Raw genomic sequence first — 19017 nt, 5'->3', positions numbered from 1 at the left:
ACAGACAAGGGCAATTAGTAGCAACCAGAAAGTGCAGTCCATTTTCCTGTCTATACTAGCAATTAAGGGCCCTACAGACTTCAAAAAAGATCTTTCCTGTTTTTATGAATAAGTGAAGAAACTGTAATACTGAATTTAACAACTTGTAATGCCAAAGAACTATGAGTTTCTAAAGTTATTATACGTCACTGTAATAAGCTACAATAACTGCATACTTGTGAATGTAAAAACAAGAACTCATAACTGTCAGTTAATGATCATACAAAAAGCACAGCATAAGAAAAATTAAAATGGTCAGAAACAAACTTCATTAATTAGCTCCATGAAGGAAAGCTATGAAAAAAGCCTTATGGTTCAACATAACTAATCAGAAAAGAATATAACACAATCCAATCTTAAAACAAGGAATTAGCAGAGCCTATTTTTTAAAGCATAAAAGCAGGCACACACCAAGGTTTAGAACAGACTGCAAGTAACATGAGGACCAAGGTCAGAGATTCAGAAGATTCTACCTGAGATATGATGTTCAATCATTTTAAATGTGATAGAACAAAAATTCAGTTTTATATTAGAATCTAAATTGCAACACTGAAGCTGCCATAGAGCTGACATTGTGGCCTGCTGCTTGGATCCAGGCATATTTACCAACTTTATATCAAAAGGAATCTGGTAGGATATTTTTCAACTAACATGCTTCACTAGAAGGCACAAGCTACAGCTTTCTTAATCAGATGCAATGAGTGGCTTAGATTCCCAATTTTTGGCTTTCATAGATGAACACAGTTCTCCTCCTACATTGTCAGCTTCATGGTATCCTTATTTGCCAGCTAACAAACCACTCAACTCTTATTAAGGAATGTGTCAAATCAGAAAGCAGTTCAGATGCCTTCTGAACCTGAGTATTAACAGTCACAACCAACCCACAAAATAGTATTACATAAAAAATATATGGAGAGAGGTGGTAGTAACACAAGTAGCAAAAAATCTTCCCTTGTAAAAACATCTTTTACCTTTGAAATCACAAAAGAGGTGTAAGCAAACAGAATGAAACTGAAACTTCAGCAGCTAAGAGAGAGGATCAACCACATTGTGCAGTAGTAGGATCCCAAGCGAATCCAGTATCAGTTCAACACAACTCGATGAGCATGGGCAGGGCGAGAGACCGAAAGAGATCATTCTTTACACCATACTCAAATTATATTTAAAAAACAGACTAGGGCACCACCACAATCCTGACCACCGTCGTTTCCCACAGGTTTTCATGACACCAGGATGTGACACCAGCCGCTTAAATACAATGAGCTCCCCGAGCTTGATCATCACGTTTCAGTCCGCTGTCCTTTCACTAGAGCAGCGTTTTCCAACCTTAGGAACTTGAAGATGCGTGGACTTCAACTCCCAGAATTCCCCAGCCAGCTATGCTGGCTGGGGAATTCTGGGAGTTGAAGTCCACGCATCTTCAAGTTCCTAAGGTTGGGAAACGCTGCCCTAGAGATACTTTCCAAAGTTAGGATAGGGAGATCTTCGGGGATGCCACGCGTGATGATCCTTCAGGTTGAAGAAAAGCGGAGGGCCCAAGCCCATGAAATCCATTTCTCCCCGCTTTCGAGGTAGCGAGGAAAGACGGGCTATCCGCAACCCAACGAAGAGCCATCCCACCAGGCCTGTGCCCCACTCATGAGAAAGAAAATCAGGCCCCGACGACCCACAAGACGACTTGGGCGACTCCCCACTCCCCTAAATCCACTACCTGACACCAACCTGGAGACCGCCATAGCTGGAAAGAGATGGAGCTACGGCCCGGCCCAGCAGGGGAGAGAGCCCCCACGGCTCGGGGAGGCAGGAGGAGGCAGGACCCCGGCCCGGCCTTAGGAAAGCACGCCGCGGCCCGCAAGCGAAGGGGCGACTAGAGGCGGCTGTACCCAGCGGCGGCCTGAGGCCCCCTCCCCTTTTCAGGCCCCCTTGCGAGCAGCAGCGACATAAAATTCGGGCCGCGCGGATTAAAGCCTCTATTCCTCCATCACCAGGGAGAAGCCCGACGCCTGGTTTTATATGAGCAGCCATCTTGTATTTATTCCCTTCCTCCATGGAAGCCGCTTCCTGATTGGCATGGACGCCAGACCGCAACCAATCGCAGGTGTCGTTTGAAGGAAAGAGCGGGGGCGGGAACATAGAGGGGCTAAATAGGAATCTACCATTAGAGTTCACAAAGTCCGCTGAGGAGTTGGAAGCAGAAGAAGAAGAGGAGGAGGCGGTGCTTTGCCGCCATTATGGGAGAGGGCAGTACCAAGTATACGGTTGAATGGAAAGATTAAGTCAGATTAAGGTTTGTCGGTTTTCCAGCCTCAGAAAAGGGAAAAAAAAGGAATCATTTTCCGGCCACGCAGTGCGCTTAATTTGTACAATGAAGTGACGAACGTATTAAACCAAGAGGAAAATAATACCGCAACCCCCCTACGAGCTTGTGTAATAGGAAAAGCCCTTTTTTGTGGGTTGGGATGATCTAAGCAATATGCCAGGATATGGAATTGGAGAACTACGTCTCCCAGCGTTCATTGCAGTATCAGCGCTGGGAGTGCTTGATTTTTATTCTGCCCATCCATAAAGGGAAACGGAGGAAGCTGTACGTTTCTCTTGCGGTAATACGGGTCTTTTCAGGCTAACTTCTCAAGAACTGGACGTATCTTGCTCTCAAAAGAAGGAGGATGGCTCGTTCTATATAAAATAGCATGCACGTCTGCAATTTTATATAGCAAGGTAATGAGATCTAATTCCCAAGGAAAAAATGGACAGCGCAGTAGGACCAGTGCAATTTAGAAAAGCTTCTGGGCTACTTTCTCCAAATCTGAGTGATCCAATGCAAAGAATGCCTTCCAAGAGTGACTCGAAAGAGCGGTGTTTGATAAGTACTTGCACCAGATTATGTCTGCATTTGCACAGCCGATCCATGGTTAATCGAATGGGAATTTACACGAGATAGGGTCCTTGGGTTGCAGGTTATGCTGAATTATGCATAAACTTCATGAATTGGATTTCCAACTGAGCAAAAGAAGCCACCTTATCTTGCAACCCAGTACGTTGCAGCCACACATTTGCTGTCATCTGGTATTCTTTTTGTCAGCTCTGCTACGCAAAAACATGGATTTGTAGATAATCCCATGGGTTCGCACAGTGCAGTAAAATACAAACGATAATTTCTTGGAATGTACGAATCGGGCTGCTAAATTGGCAGTTGGTTCTGTTGGGCACTGTATTGCTTATTTTTCTTGTGCTTCTTTAATATTCTGTTCCCATGCCTTTCACTTTTCATACAAATCTATTTTTCTGGGTCATTCACTACTGTAGGCATACTAATAATGTTTCCGAAATAGAAAGCAGACAAACCTTATTAGGTAGTCCAGATGTACATCATTAAAGTATTTGACCAAATTTTAAAGAAACAGAATCTAAAGGTTAATGATGAATCATTAAGAAGTTTCTGTAGAGGGTGACTAATGTATTTGCATTCTCTTTGCCTGAACCATTAAATATTAAATACTATTATCCTTTGTGCAGTGGGAAATGCAATGACCTGCTATCAATTCATCATTTAATGTACATGAATACTGAAGCCTCTGTATGAAAGAAATTTAAACTAGTACAGAAGTTGGCAAAAATCCTATTAATTAGAAACCTATCTTTAATAGTTTTAATTCATAACAAACAAAATAGCACTGGAGAAAATCTGTAATACACTGTCATCTTTCCACTTTCCAACTAAAATTAACAATTCAACCTATTCTGCAAAAAGTTATCATCCTTACCTCTAGTCTGAATTTAATACAAATATTAAATACATACACAATAGTAATACCAACTGTACAATTCACTCATTACACTGTTAGTTATTATATTTAGAGATTATGAGTTTTGCACAAATGTCAATTGCTACAATTTGGATGCACAATCATAGAAGAGGTTCTGAAAAATAGTTAAAAATATTTTGTTCTTGCCATTTATTATCTGCTAACATTAATTAGCCAAATCCTGTCACAAAAAGTTTTTAATTAAAATTCCTGATTGATAGCGTCTTGAAATTTTTGTAACCTAGATAAGAGACTACATCTAGTTTGCAGTCATTCAAGATTATGACCATTCCAAATCTGCAGAGAGGATAAACTAGAACCCCAGTTAAACAGAAGCCCATGTGAAGGTCGATGACAGGATAACTATGCTAGTTAATTTAGTTTTGCAATTTATTCATTTGTATGACTTATAAACTCTGTCAGTCTAAAATCTCTAAGTGATGTACAAAATAAACAGTGAATGGTTGCATTCACATAATTTAATCTAGCCTGTGGTTGACCTAATCTGATTTACTTAATTTTCTAGAACTGCATGATTCCTTGAACTATAAAGTAATCTTATAGGTTGAGTTTGTACAACAACTAAAATACCACTGGTTAATTTGTGTTTCAGCGTAGTCTGCAAAAAACAGCCAATGTATTGGGTGGATACGTTATAGGTAGCATCAGGGCTTTTTTTCTCATAGAACGCTCAGAACGGAGTTCCGGCACCTTTTTTGGATGGAACCTTGTAGGGTAGGCAAGGTGGGTTGTATGACGTGTGAGTTCTGGCACCTTTTTCTTTTACAAAAAAAGCACTGGGTAGCATGTTCATACAAGACACTAATCCATGGCTAATTGAACCATGACAACACTCTAAAATATAAGGTAACCAGGATAAACAATAACTTGGTTAACTGTTTTATGATTTGGTATATCATTCAAGCACAAGCAGACTAAAGTAGCTAAACTATTATGTGTTTATCCATGGTAAAAGTTTCCCTGGCAGTTGTCTGATTCTAGGGCACAATGTTCATCTTTGTTTCCTGGCCAAGGGAGACAGTGTTGTCCAAAGACAATTTCCATGGTCAGGTGACCAGCGTGGCTATATGCAAAAGGCACACAGAAGGCTGTTACCTTCCCACTGAAGTGGTACCTCTTAATCTACTTGCATTTGCCTGCTTTCAAACTGCTAGGTGGTTAGGAGCTGGGGCAAGTAATGGGAGTTCATCCCCTTGCATGGAGCTTGGGTGTTGAATCCAAGCTGTCAGCTCTCCAGCTGACAAGCTCAGCATCTTTAATCACAGTACAAATTCCAAAAACAATGGTAGGTTGGCTCAAAACAATCTTGCTAAGATATGAGCCAAGATTTATAAACCACTATGGCTAGGTTTGCCAAGGTGAAACCAAACACACACATTATGCATGGTCATAATAAGTATACCTGCCTTTCGTTATGGAGTATACCATCAAGTAACTATGATGAAATTGTGGCCTTTTTCTTTTTGGAACTTAAATTTTACCGATAGACATTCACAGATAACCACAGTGATGAAGAAACAGTGACATGCCTGCATTGATGGCATCTGTCAAACTCTATCCTTTAATTCTTAAGTCCTGATTTCAGATTAGTCACCAGGATCACATGACAACATCATGACTTGTCTCTTGATCTCACCTTCCCTCTCCACAAAGACAAAGTTATCTACTTCCTTTTTGGATTGAAATTACATACTGCATTATGTGTTTTCTGACTAGTGGCTACTACAACGTATTGGATATGATTAGGCAAAAAACCACCCATTTCCCCTGCAACGGAAAATGAAATTGTTCAGTGTGTGTGTGTGTGTGTGTGTGTGTGTGTGTGTATGGTCCAGAAACATTCACGGAAAATGGATTACTCACAAGGTTTTTGCAGCTCATTAATTTCCCTTTTAATTTAGAAGTTTGTAAATAAAAAATATCAGTTATAGAATGAAAGTGACACCTCATGTAGAAGTGTCTACAAGGAAGTTGACATTTGTTAAGTGAATACATGGCACAGAGAGGACGTTGTAAAAAAAACGAGCAGCTAATTTTAATTATTCAAACAGAATCAACCCAAACCTATAGCTTGATGTTGCCTTTGTGAACTATGTTAATCTAGAATGTTTATTTAATCTATGCTGCAAATTCGTCGTTTTATTTTCTCTTTTTGAAAACAACAGCTTTGGGAAAGAACTGAATTAGATGCGTAATCTCTGATCCTGTTTATTCAGCAGTTGAGTTTATTTCTTATCTGCCTGATGACAAAGGCATGTTCACTTTTTATCTTTTGTTCACATGGGGCGGATCCAGGCTTCAGGGAAAAGCTGTCCCAGCTTTTCATGCGTGAATAGTACTTTCATAAAACACACTCACACTTTAAATTGTGCATCGTTTACTGTCTGTGAGCATGGCTTTTAAGTGTACGAACCAAAGGGAAGCATATATAAATCAAAATATAAATAGCCTCATCAAATGAATAATACACATAGCATAATAATCTTTCAGGTATGTGGCAAAGCCACTTTTCTGAATCTGAGGCAACAAGAACACAGATTGCACTAAACAATGATGGGAGACCAGTGATGGAATAGAGATCTAGGATCAAGTCCAGCCTCAGCCAAGAAACACAGTGGGCTCTTTTGTTTCAACCCAACATACCCCCTTGGGGTTGTTTTTCTGGGACGAGAATGGGAGGGGGGACAAAATGAGATATAAACAAATTAGAGTGCCATTTTGGTGCGGCAGTTAAAGGTTGGAGTTGAAAATAAGATTGTTAGTTCTAGTCTTCTCTTCTGCATGAAAGCCAGCAGGATAACTTTGGGCTAGTTGCTCTCAGTTCAACCCATTCCCAAGATGTTCTGATGTTGGAGCCTCTGATGAATGCTATGCCAATGACTGACTGGCAAGCTAAAACCAAAGAAAAATGCCTCCTCTCTTGTTATCATTTAGAGTAGTTTAATGGGCAACTGAATAAGAATTCCCATAATTTTAAATTCTACTTATCATCTAATTTGAACTCACCAGAAATAAATTCAAATTACTTATTTAGGATTTATGGTGAACTAAAGCTCTGTTAAGATAAATATGAGTTTAGCTTTATTTGTTTTTCCAGATTCTATGACATAAGTCTTAGAAATGTTCAGGACGACAGAGAATGAGGTGGCTGGATGGAGTTACTGAAGCAGTAGGCGTGAGCTTAAATGGACTCCAGAAGATGGTAGAGGACAGGAAAGCCTGGAGGAACGTTGTCCATAGGGTCGCGATGGGTTGGACACGACTTCGCAACTAACAACAACAAAGCCCTACTTGAATTTTCAAGTATTTCACATTTTTCTAGGCACTTTAAAATACTGGGGTAGCCAGTGCAATTGTCTTTGGTTTGTGTCTGTAAGGAGATTCTTTATTATGGTCAATGAACAATCTATAAAATATATTGCATAAACTATAGTAATATTAATTCATTAGCCAAGCACAAGAAGTTACATGACAAAATTTGGCCACATTTAAAGAAATAGTCATTGAGTCTGAAAATAACCACTTTAAATAAAAGTCAGTGACCATGGAATTTGGTTATATGTGGAGTTAAGGGCAAATATCAGCATGAAATAAACAGAATAAAAAGACGTGTTTGATGGTTTTAATGACTTCTTCTCTGCGTATGTCATCTAGACTTGAATGTATCTCCCCTCTAAAACAGAGCCCGTTAAAGCACTGCTTAGTCTGGGGACAGTATTTGGTTTAGATTTTGAAGAAAGCAAAGGTGATCTGGATGGAGTTATACCCACTCCATTGCCAAGATGACAAAACATATTTTAAGTCTGCCACAAACGGAGAAAAGGCTAAAACACCTTTCTAATGCATTGAACTGTAAATAAAAGACTTGCAAGATTCTGTTGTTACAACTACTATCAATAAAAATAGTTTTAGCTTTCCCGTGGAATTCATCTTTTGGTCTGTTCTTCCTTGTGGGGATGACTAGTCTAAAACAACAAAGGCTACTTTGAAGTGTGCCTGCAGAAACATTGATGTCCTTCAGGCATTGGATGATTACTGTATGCTTACAGTAAATTGAATTAAAAAGTTTAAAGTGTTCCATTTTAATATATTGTCTCAACCCATGAAGAGACAAAATCATTGGAAAGGGACCTAGACCTACTGAGGAAAAGAATAATTTAACCTAAGATGTGAAAATTTGAACCAAGGTGCTGAATTTGTGTGGCGATGCCAGCGTTGGGATGTAGGATTGCATTTGAGATGCAGTATGGGACTTGAAATATGGTCCTAAATTTGAATTCTTTCCAAAGGGGCAAAAGAAGAATTTGAATGCAAATAAAGACCAATTAACAATTGTGCCCACACTTGAGTTGAATGTGCTTGTAATGCAGGGGGAATAAACAGTGCCCTTTAGTTTCGAATAATATTTACAGGGCTGAAGCAGATCTTCGAATAACATATTCGATATGCACCTTACATGTGGCTGTGGCATGAAATACAATAGTGAGATACTTCCATCTTATATCCAAGAAACTAATTAATTTATCATCTCCTGGGAAATTAGAATGGTAAATATACTATATTTATATTCACTATATATTCAGGCTATATTCTATCTGGTCCCTCAACTAAAAAGTGAAATCTTGATATAATATAGATATAATAGCTGAACACAAATCTCAGGTTTATTGTTTTTTTCTAGTGTGACAGGTTTTCTTTCTTAAACAATATTTACATGCATATTTTTCAAAAGAAATATTGAAAAATCTAGATTATTATTATCAAAATAAGCCACATTACCAGAATTGAATTTATCTTTATATATTTTGCATTCCTTTCAAATCCTACTTTTTTTTAGAATAACATTATATCAAAATCAGTCATCCAATTGTTTTACTATATTTTAGCCTGAAACACTTTATACATATGTTGAAGAAACCAGCGAGAACAATTTGTTCATGGTTATGGTTGTTCAGTCTCACGAATGAGAATCTAGTTTTACTTTACATAAATCAGGCATTGTTTTCACATATATTTAACCAATTATTTATCATTTAAATAGGAAAAAAATGAACTTGACTTGTTACAGATATTTTTTGTAACGTTGAATGATAATGAAGTTTTTTTAACCTCAGCGGGAATTTGGTCAATATACAGGAATATAATACAATAATGCATGCAGGTACACGTCCAATTCATTTCAAAATGTAGTGCTCTGTTGTGCGTGAGTCATAATAAGCTCTATCTTCCTCTTCAGAAGCATAGTCCAAAGGCAAGCCATAATTATAATCAATGGTTACAACCGGTAATTTTTTCCCCTGGCTCATCTCCCTCTTAATTTCACGCTGATGTTCCCTTCCACTGTGCAATGAGACTGAACTCAGTTCCTGATGTGAAGATGAAGAGTGAAGGGTTGCGTAAGAAGAATATGGTCCAAATCTAGCTTTTCCTTCTCGGTTAATTACATCCGAAGGATGGATTTTCCTGTAATCGTCAAGGCAATCAGATCTGTAATATGAAAACAATTATTGATCAAATGTTATAATGAACAGAGTAATGTGTACCAATGAGACATACTAACATTGGTATTATTTTATTGAAACAACAAATAGCTAATTCAAAGAAATTTATCAGAATGTACATGATTTCAATGAATATTAGGGAAAGAATCTTTCAAAGTAAATGTAGAAAATGCCTTTTTTCAAATTATACTACAGGTTCTGTGTAATAATTCTTTCTCGTTGACTTCCTAATTTTAAGCTATTTTACTGAAATATGTGATGAGGCAGATGCTCAAGTATGGAAAGATTCCAATTTGCCCAGTATCCTCTCTAGAAGGATTCTTAATCTCTTTAATAACACGGGACATGTTTCACATATATCTTGGAAAACACCCCTTAAATCTACTCACACAGAACTGTAGGTTACAAGTAGTCCTCAACTTTCAGTTGGTTGTTTAGTGACTATTCCAAGTTATGACAGACTCCTCAAAAGATATTTATGATCCGGTTCTTAAATACTGACAGCTGCCTCCCCTCTGCGATCACATGACTGCATTTGGATGCTCTGCGATCAACCAGCCTGCATTTATGGCCATTTGTAGTGTCTCAGTGTCATATGACTGCAATTTGTACAACTTTTTGCTAAAAATCGTGTTTAATTCCCAGTTTTGGCAAAACCGGGCCATAGCGAACAATGGGTTGGCTTAACGATCAGATTCACTTAACAATCACGGTGATTTGCTTAGTGACTTCTGCAAAACAAAAGCCATAAAACTGGGTCCATCACATGGTAGCCAGCTTTACAAGTGTCATCACTTACAATCATAATGGGCAGGTACTATTACAATCGTTAAGTTGAGGACTCCTATGTGCAGAGTTTCACAGCAAATTTACATCTTTGTCTCAGATTAGTACACATTGAATCATAAATAATACTTATGAATATGCCAATATGACTGTATTGCTAGAATTTAAATTATGGGGTTATGCATTTTTTGTGATCATACGTTTTTTGGGAATAAATATTGCTGTTTCAGATTAAGTTAAGAATACATCAAAATGGAACTTAAGAGTTAAATGTTAGCTAAGGTTTTCACCTAACCAGAATTAAGCCTTTTAAATGACGTATCATGTTCTTAAAAGGCTGTCTTCTTGTTAAAGTTGAAACAGCAGAACTATATACATTTTTATGATCATACAATGTATATAATTTTTCAGGACTGGGGTGCATTAGGCCTTTGAATAGCATACCTGGAGCCAATTTTAATCTTAATTTTTGAACCAAAACAATAATACATTTTGTATGAACCCGTGACAATCACATTTTTACCTGCAAGTTCTACTATAATTATCTTTATCAGATCCATAATCTCTCTGAAGTAAGGGAGACTCTGCGTAGTACTCATGAGAAGGAAAACGATGGCTTCTGAATGGAAAAGAATAAACCTCAGCAGAATATAATTTTCTAATCACGAAACTACCAAGGAAAAAAATCACATCTCCACCACACTGGCAGGGTACACTACTCTACAAAAAGGGAGCAAATCCCACATTCGCTAGCATTAATGATGTTTCCTACTTGGGTAATAAAATGTCTGCAAGTAGACCAAGGTTTAACACAAGGTTTACTCAGAGAGAACCAAGGACTCAAAAAAGTAAATTGTTAAAGAGGTCATGTAATGAGGAAAAAAATAAATGTGATACTATACAGGTAATACTTAATGTATGACCACAATTGAGTCCAGAGACGGTTTTGCCTCATTTGATGACCTTTCTTGCCAGAGTTGTTAAGTGAATCACTGTGGTTGTTAAATTAGTAATACATTGTTCAGTGAATCTGGCTTCCCCATTGATGTTGCCTGTCAGAAGAATGTAAAAAGGTAATCACATGGCCCTAGGACACTGCAACCATCATAAATTTGAGTCAGTTGTCAAGCATCTGAATTTTGATCACATGACCAGAGGATGCTGAAATGATTGTAAGTGTGAAAAATGATCATAAATCACTTTTCCAGTGCTGTTGTAACTTCAAACAATTACTTAACAAACTGTTGCAAGTTGAGGACTACCTGTATAGTTAATTGACATTATGTAATCAAAAGGATAGTCAGAATGATCTCAGTTCAAATCCAAGGCAAACCATTCAATTTCACAGTAGTCCAAGTCTATGCCCCAACCACCAGTGCTGAAGAGGATGAAATTGACCGGTTCTATGAAGCCCTAGGTAAAGGTAAAGGTTCCCGCGCACATGCGTGCTAGTCGTTTCCGACTCTAGGGGCCGGTGCTCATCTCCGTTTCAAAGCCGAAGAGCCAGCGCTTGTCCGAGGACGTCTCCGTGGTCATGTGGCCAGCATGACTAGACGCCAAAGGCGCACGGAACGCTGTTACCTTCCCACCATAGTGGTCCCTATTTTTCTAATGAAGCCCTACAGCACCTTATAGAACTAACACCAAAAAATGCTGTCCTTATCATCATGGGGGATTGGAATACTAAAGTAGGAAGCCAAAAGATTACTGGAATAATAGGCAAGTTTGGCCTTGGAGTACAAAATGAAGCAGGGCACAGGCTGATAGAATTTTGTCAAGGGAATACGATGGTCATAGCAAACACTCTTTCCCAACAACCCAAGAGACAACTCTACACATGGACATCACCAGACGGTCAACAAAGAAATCAGATTCACTATGTGCTCTGCAGCCAAAGATGGAGAAGCTCTATACAGTCAGTAAAAAAAAGACCAGGAGCTGACTGTGGCTCAGACCATGAGCTTCTCGTTGCAAAGTTTAGGCTTAAACTGAAGAAAGTAGGGAAAAGCACTAGGCCAGTCAGGTATGAATTAAATCATATCCCTGACGAATATACAGTAGAAGTGACAAATAGATTTAAGGAATTTGATCTGATAGACATAGTGCCTGAAGAACTATGGACAGAGGTTTGCAACATTGTACAAGAGGTAGCAACTAAAACCATCCCAAAAAAAAAGAAATGCAAGAAAGCAAAATGGCTGTCTGAGGAAGCTTTGCAAATAGCTGAGGAAAGGAGGGAAGCGAAAGGCAAGGGAGAAAAAGAAAGATACACCCAATTGAATGCAGAATTCCAGAGAATAGCTAGAAGAGATAAGAATGCCTTCTTAAATGAACAGTGCAAAGAAATAGAAGAAAACAATAGAATAGGGAGGACCAGAGATCTCTTCAAGAAAACTGGAGAGATGAAGGGAACGTTTCATGCAAAAATGGGCAATGTAAAGGACCAAAATGACAGGGACCTAACAGAGGCAGAAGAGGTGGCAAAATTACACAGAACTATACAAGAACGAGTTTAACGTCCCAGATAACCACAATGAGGTTGTCACTGACCTCGAGCCAGACATCCTAGAATGTGAAGTGAAATGGGCCTTAGGAAAGCTGAGCAACAACAAAGCTAGTGGAGGTGACAGTATTCCAACTGAGTTATTCAAAATCTTAAAAGACGATGCAGTAAAAGTGTTACACTCAATTTGCCAGCAAATTTGGAAAACTCAACAGTGGCCACAGGATTGGAAAAGATCAGTTTACTTCTGCTTCATTGACTATGCTAAAGCCTTTGATTGTGTGGATCACAACAAACTGTGGCAAGTTCTTAAAGAGATGGGAGTACCAGACCATCTTATTTGTCTCTTGAGAAACCTATATGTGGGTTAAGAAGCAACAGTGAGAACTGGACACGGAACCACTGACTGGTTCAAAATTGGGAAAGGAGTCCAGCAAGGCTGTATACTGTCATCCTGCCTATTTAACTTATATGCAGAGCACATCATGAGAAAGGCAGGGCTAGATTAATCAAAAGTTGGAATTAAGATTGCCGGGAGAAATATCAACAACCTAAAATATGCAGATACCACTCTAATGGCAGAAAGTGAAGAGGAACTAAAGAGCCTCTTGTGTGAGCGAAGAAGGAGAGTGCAAAAGTTGGGTTGAAACTAAACATTAAGAAAACCAAGATCATGGCATCCGGCCCTCTCAATTCCTGGCAAATAGATAGGGAAGAAATGGAGGTAGTGACAGATTTTATTTTCCTGGGCTCCAAGATCACCGCAGACGGGGACTGTAGCCAAGAAATTAAAAGACGCTTGCTCCTGGAGAGGAAAGCCATGGCAAATTTTAGATGGCATACTAAAAAGCAGAGACATCACCATGCCAACAACAGTGCATATAGTCAAGGCTATGGTCTTTCCAGTTGCAATGTATGGCTGTGAAAGTTGGACCATAAGAAAGGCTGAGCGCCAAAGAATTGAAGCCTTTGAACTATGGTGCTGGAGAAGACTCCTGTGAGTTCCTTGGACTGCAAGGCGATCAAACCGGTCAGTCCTAGGGGAGATCAACCCTGACTGCTCTTTAGAAGGCCAGATCCTGAAGTTGAAACTCAAATACTTTGGCCACCTAATGAGAAGGAAGGACTCACTTGAGGAGAGCCTAATGCTGGGAAAGGTTGAGAGCAAGAGAAGAAAGGGACGACAGAGAATGAGGTGGCTGGATGGAGTCACTGAAGCAGTAGGCATGAGCTTAAATGGACTCCAGAAGATGGTAGAGGACAGGAAGGCCTGGAGGAACGTTGTCCATGGGGTCGCGATGGGTCAGACACGACTTTGCAACTAACAACAACAAATCAAAAGAATTGGTTCATTGATAATACAACCCAGGATCCAACAAAAATGCCTTGCTAGATGGGTTTTTCACAATTTCTCTGCCTTCTGTAGCTCCAGTGTCACTTTATATTATATTGTGGTGAGTTCTACAGAAGTCATCCCACCCTTTCTCCCTTAGTCTTAGCCATAAAATTCTTTTTCACATAATTCTGGATCCAAACACATACCTAACCATGTAATGTAAAATAAATGTTGTGTAATATGAGGGTGATGGACTTCCAAAGATTATTAGGCTTTAAAACAAAATTTTCAACAAGCTTTGCAATTTTCATTATTTATTTTTATTTTATTTTATTTTAATTCCATTTATATCCCGCCCTTCTCCGAAGACTCAGGGAGGCTTACAAGCTTAGCAGTATGACTATATCTCATTCCATCAATCATTTCTTCTATGTTCTGTGACATGCAAACTTGTTACATGCCCTTTCATGATAAGGAACATTTTGCAAAGTGTAGTTGGGAAGTAAGAAAATGCAAGGTAAAGAAATGAGATAAGAAATGAGAATGAAATTTAGTGCCTCTAATTTATGCCAATACCATTTTAGCTCTCTAGACTTTGCTTTCATAATGTTTGCTTTCATAATATTTATGTACAGCTTTATACATTGTCATTTATTCTTTAAACTTTTATCTAGAGCCAGTTTGATCTAGTGGTTAAGGTACTGGCTAGAAACCATGAGACTGTGAGTCTAGTCCCACTTTAAGCACTTGGTGACTTTGGGCCAGTCAGTCTCTCAGTCCAACCACTTTACAGGGTTGTTGTGGGGAAAATAATAAGAGGGAGGAATATGTATGCTGTCCTGAGTTACTTATAAAGTACTAACCCAGGAGAAAATCAAGTTAATAAACTTCTCGCCTTTAAAAAAAATCTCATTAATTTCATCCAACACAACTTATTCCATCTTTTCCTGACTCATTCTTCTTTTATATATTTTCCTCTCAATTCATTCCTTCTGTATGATCAAACTTCCTTAACATGTTTCTTTCATACTGGTAATTCAGTTTAGTAGTCAATCCACATCAATCCAGTACCCATTCATTCCTGTTCATGTTTTTACCATGTAACCTCAGTAACGTATTCCCATTCCATTCAACCTTTATGTTTCTTCTGTTATGGACAGTTTCCAATAAATATTTTCATAACAGATCACATACTTCTCATCACCTTTCTAGTAGTAATTGCATGTCTTAACAGTTTTTCATTTCCCTATCTTTTCAAAACATTCCAGCAAAGATTACAAATTCATCTACCTGCATTTTTTCTACATTTAGGTATAGTTTGCAGTCATTCACTCCAAAGCTTACTTGGTAATTAATACCATAATTTTTAGTTACATCTTATTGCATCACACTATTTACCTAACATTGTTGTTGTTAGCTGCAAAGTCGTGTCCGACCCCATGGACAATGTTCCTCCAGGCCTACCTAACATTAGCTACAAATTATACAGGATCTCAACAACAAGGCATTTTTCTGCCTATAAAATTTCCCTGATTTTTATGTCCCCAATTAGCACATCTGCATCTTCACAAGCATTCCTTATAAATCCATGAATACGTTACACAACCAAAGAGACGTAACACATCTCTTCTTACTCTTTGCTAGATGCTGAATTTTGTACTAAGTATTCCATTTATTCTTACATTTTATTTAGTTATTTGTTTATAAATAATTTAGATTTTGTAACTTGAACTTCAGTGATTCTGGTGGTGCAAAAATTTAAAACCAAAAAAAGAAATAACACCAGACAACAAAAACAAAAAAGGAAGACAGACATAGAACAGATACAAAGCTCTTCTTCACACAGGGAGGCCACATCCCACCTTTGCCCAAAGTCTGGGAAAAGAGCCAAGATTTTAGAGCTCATTTAAAAGACAGCAGGGTTCAAATCTCTGGCAGGATGCTAGAATGAAACCAATTCCCAGGCACAGTTGGTTTTGTAAGCAAAGCACATTCATATTTAAACATTTCTTCAGTTATGCCATCTGTATCTATCCTATCCATACCATGTGCCATCATCTTCCAGAAATGCTCCTCTGGATTCTATTAGGACAATCTCTGCGCAAAATAATTTGACATCAAAACTCAAAACAAAGCTAAAGTAGTATCAGAGCATTTCAACTTTCCAGGATCTTCCGTAGCAGATCTCAAAGTGACTAATGAGAAAAAGTAGAATTAAACAGCATCATCAAGTGAGAAATTGTTGAACTCACACCCAAGGGTTCCAGGCTCAGAAGCTCTCAACAATGGGTTTTTAACACATTACAATTGTTATAGGGTACTTGTAATCTGACTCATGTGTAGTCTGTATCTGCATAGCCATCAATCTTCCCTTCCCTTCCTCTCCAATTCACCTCAAGTTAAATCCAACATTAGTGTAGTCCAGGGGTAGGCAACCTTGGCTCTTTTATGACTCATGGACTTCAACTCCCAGAATTCCTGAGCCAGTATTTTAATTTCCCTTTCATTCCCCTTTCTTGAATACTGACATTTACAGCAATTGTTTCAACTTCATTTTTTGATGCATCATGATCATACAAACTCTAGAATACAATATTCCTTGCAATAGTCTTGTTTCAGTTTCACTCCCACTAATTCCATCACTTTTATTTCTAATTCTACTCTGATGTCCAAGATCCTGGTTTAACCTTCTTCACTCTTCCAAAACAATTATTCCTTGCCTTCAACTACATTCTTTACGACAATCTTTTTCTCTACATGGACACTAAACAACATTTTCATCGTTTTGCAGTAATAATCATTGCACATATAACTTATTTTAAAATACTGTCTGTAGTTGTTCTACTCCTCTTTTCACATCCACTTCCTCCCAAAGTCACTCTTCATCCTACTATCTAGTGGTCTCTCCCGCATTTAGAATCACCCCTTACCATTCTTTATTGTTAAATTTTCAACATAATCAAAGCAGTCAGCTATTTCAATTATATTCATTCCTTTTTTATTTGTATGTATTAACAGGTTTATGCTTAAGTATTAAGCAAGGAGATATTTTACAAAACGGATACTAAGCCACCATTTTCATTAATTTGTGGATGTCCAAAAAGACCAATTATTGTTTCTATATTGTTATCTTATTCCCACCCATTCATTCAAGTCTGCTATCAGAATAATGCAGATCTGTTCTCACAGATACCCAACATATATGTTTTTTTCTTTCTTTCATTTAATTTAAAATTCACAGTAATATTTAGTTTTCCATTTAAGTTGAAAGCACCTACAGTATACAGGTAGTCCTTGACTTAACAATAGTTCATTTAGTGACGATTCAAAGATACAACGGCACTGGAAAAAGTGGCTCACAACTGTTTTCCACACTTACAACCGTTGCAGCATATCCATGGTCAAGTAATCAAATTCAGACGCTTGGCAACTGACTCATCTTTATGACAGTTACAATGTCCCAGGATCATGTGATCATGTCTTGAGACCTTCTGACAAGCAAAGTTAATGGTGAAGCTAGAGGTACTTAACAACCATGTTACTCACTTAACAACTGAAGTTATTCATTTAACAACTGTGATAGGAAAGGTTGTAAAATGAGGCAAAACTCATGAGATGAGGCAAAACTCACTTAACAAATGTCTTGCTTAGCTTCGCAACAGACATTTTGGGCTCAATTGTGGTCGTAGGCCAAGGACCATGTTTATACCATGGTTGCCAGTTCCATTAGTATAATCATATATCAAAAGTGTAAGCTAGCTAGTACGAATGGATTTACAGAAATGCATAAAAAAATCTACATCTGGCTCTGCATAAATGTAATTCAAACTATTAGTAACAAATTAAAAGGCAATGATGCCTGTTTCATTGATTCGTATGATAGTCAGGTTTGCCAGTTAAAAACTTGTTGCAAAAGAAAAAATGAACCAATAATGTAATATTATTGAAGCTAATCAATAATTCTTCTCACCTTTCAGAATATTCCTCGTATGACTCATTAGTGTGAGTTGAATGATCATTAAAAGAATTCAGCCTTTGTTTAGGTCCCCCGTTTTGGAAATCTTGCATCTGTGACTTCTCATTAAAATCACAGTATGACTGATTATCATGGAATGGTCTACTTCTTCCATTCGAATCTTCATCATCAAAATGTTCTAATGACAATTTTCTTCGTAATTCACTGTAATGCTGCTGGTCAAGAAAAGGTACAATTCTTTGTCCACACTCCCTAGCAACATACTCAAAATCTTCCACAGGTGGCTGGACATCATCATGAACAGGACAGTTCTTAAACAGTCTTAGTCTTTCCATAGGTCTCTTGTTTAGGAACAACTGATTTTTGACCTGCAAGGGTAACTGAAAATCATCACTAGACTGCCGATTGTAAAATGGTCTTCGTCTTTGTCCTCGCCCTCCACTAAGCTGGTTATCTGTCGATCTATAGTTATAACAAGGAGTGTCAGTAAAATGTTTATGCCTTTGACTACAGTCCATATTAATCTCTCCACCTGATACATTTCCTGTAAAGTCATTATCAAGCTGGTGGTCTTGAAAAGATTGAAATCTGTCTCTTGATCCTCTTGTACTAAATTTTAAATCTTTAATCTGCATTTCTTCTTGGTACTCATCATGAAACTGGTGATCAGCGAAATGCCTTTGTCTCATTTGTGGCAGTGGCTGGATGTCATCATGAAAACGGTGATCATGATATGGTCTTCGACGTTGCCCAGGACCCTTATTAATAAAATCAAATTCTCTCAATCGGATATGTTCTGGAAAATCATTGGGGCTATCATCATAATCTCTTGGTCTTTTACTAGGCCTGTTAGGAAAAAATTAAGTGATAGTATAGATTAAGAAAAACAAATTATAAAAGGACAAATGTAAATTTCTCAAAATATTTTAGAATTTAATTTGCCCTTATTGAACATCTTCTCTGACCCATATGGTACATGTAAATATACTTATGCATAGGGTCTAATTCTCACTCCCCTGCATTTTGAACTTGGCTATGAAAGCCTCTCT

The 19017-nt window shown here is 38.0% G+C and overlaps 2 protein-coding genes across 5 annotated transcripts in view; both read right to left on the bottom strand.

Moving 5' to 3' along the window:
* BTAF1 (B-TFIID TATA-box binding protein associated factor 1) overlaps window positions 1-2020 on the bottom strand; it is a 69798-nt gene extending 67778 nt beyond the window's left edge. For both annotated transcript variants that reach the window (XM_081328876.1, XM_081328877.1), the window contains exon 1: window positions 1762-2020. In XM_081328876.1, the coding sequence (XP_081185002.1) occupies window positions 1762-1775 (14 nt within the window). In that variant the 5' untranslated portion in view covers window positions 1776-2020. The remainder of the gene's footprint in view (window positions 1-1761) is intronic.
* Window positions 2021-8516: 6496 nt separating this feature from the next.
* The window catches only part of LOC308668502 (uncharacterized protein), a 31369-nt gene continuing 20868 nt past the window's right edge, over window positions 8517-19017 (bottom strand). For 2 of the 3 annotated variants that reach the window (XM_081328496.1, XM_081328495.1), the window contains exons 10-12: window positions 17963-18814; window positions 10677-10772; window positions 8517-9353 (exon numbers count right to left, since the gene is read on the bottom strand). In XM_081328496.1, the coding sequence (XP_081184622.1) occupies window positions 9041-9353; window positions 10677-10772; window positions 17963-18814 (1261 nt within the window). In that variant the 3' untranslated portion in view covers window positions 8517-9040. The remainder of the gene's footprint in view (window positions 9354-10676; window positions 10773-17962; window positions 18815-19017) is intronic. The other variant, XM_081328497.1, reaches the window with a different exon arrangement.

Source organism: Vipera berus, assembly GCF_964194415.1.
Source record: "Vipera berus genome assembly, chromosome: 5".
NCBI lineage: Eukaryota > Metazoa > Chordata > Lepidosauria > Squamata > Viperidae > Vipera > Vipera berus.
The sequence above is the reverse complement of the archived record's forward strand: the minus strand, read 5'-3'. Positions and strand labels throughout refer to the sequence as shown.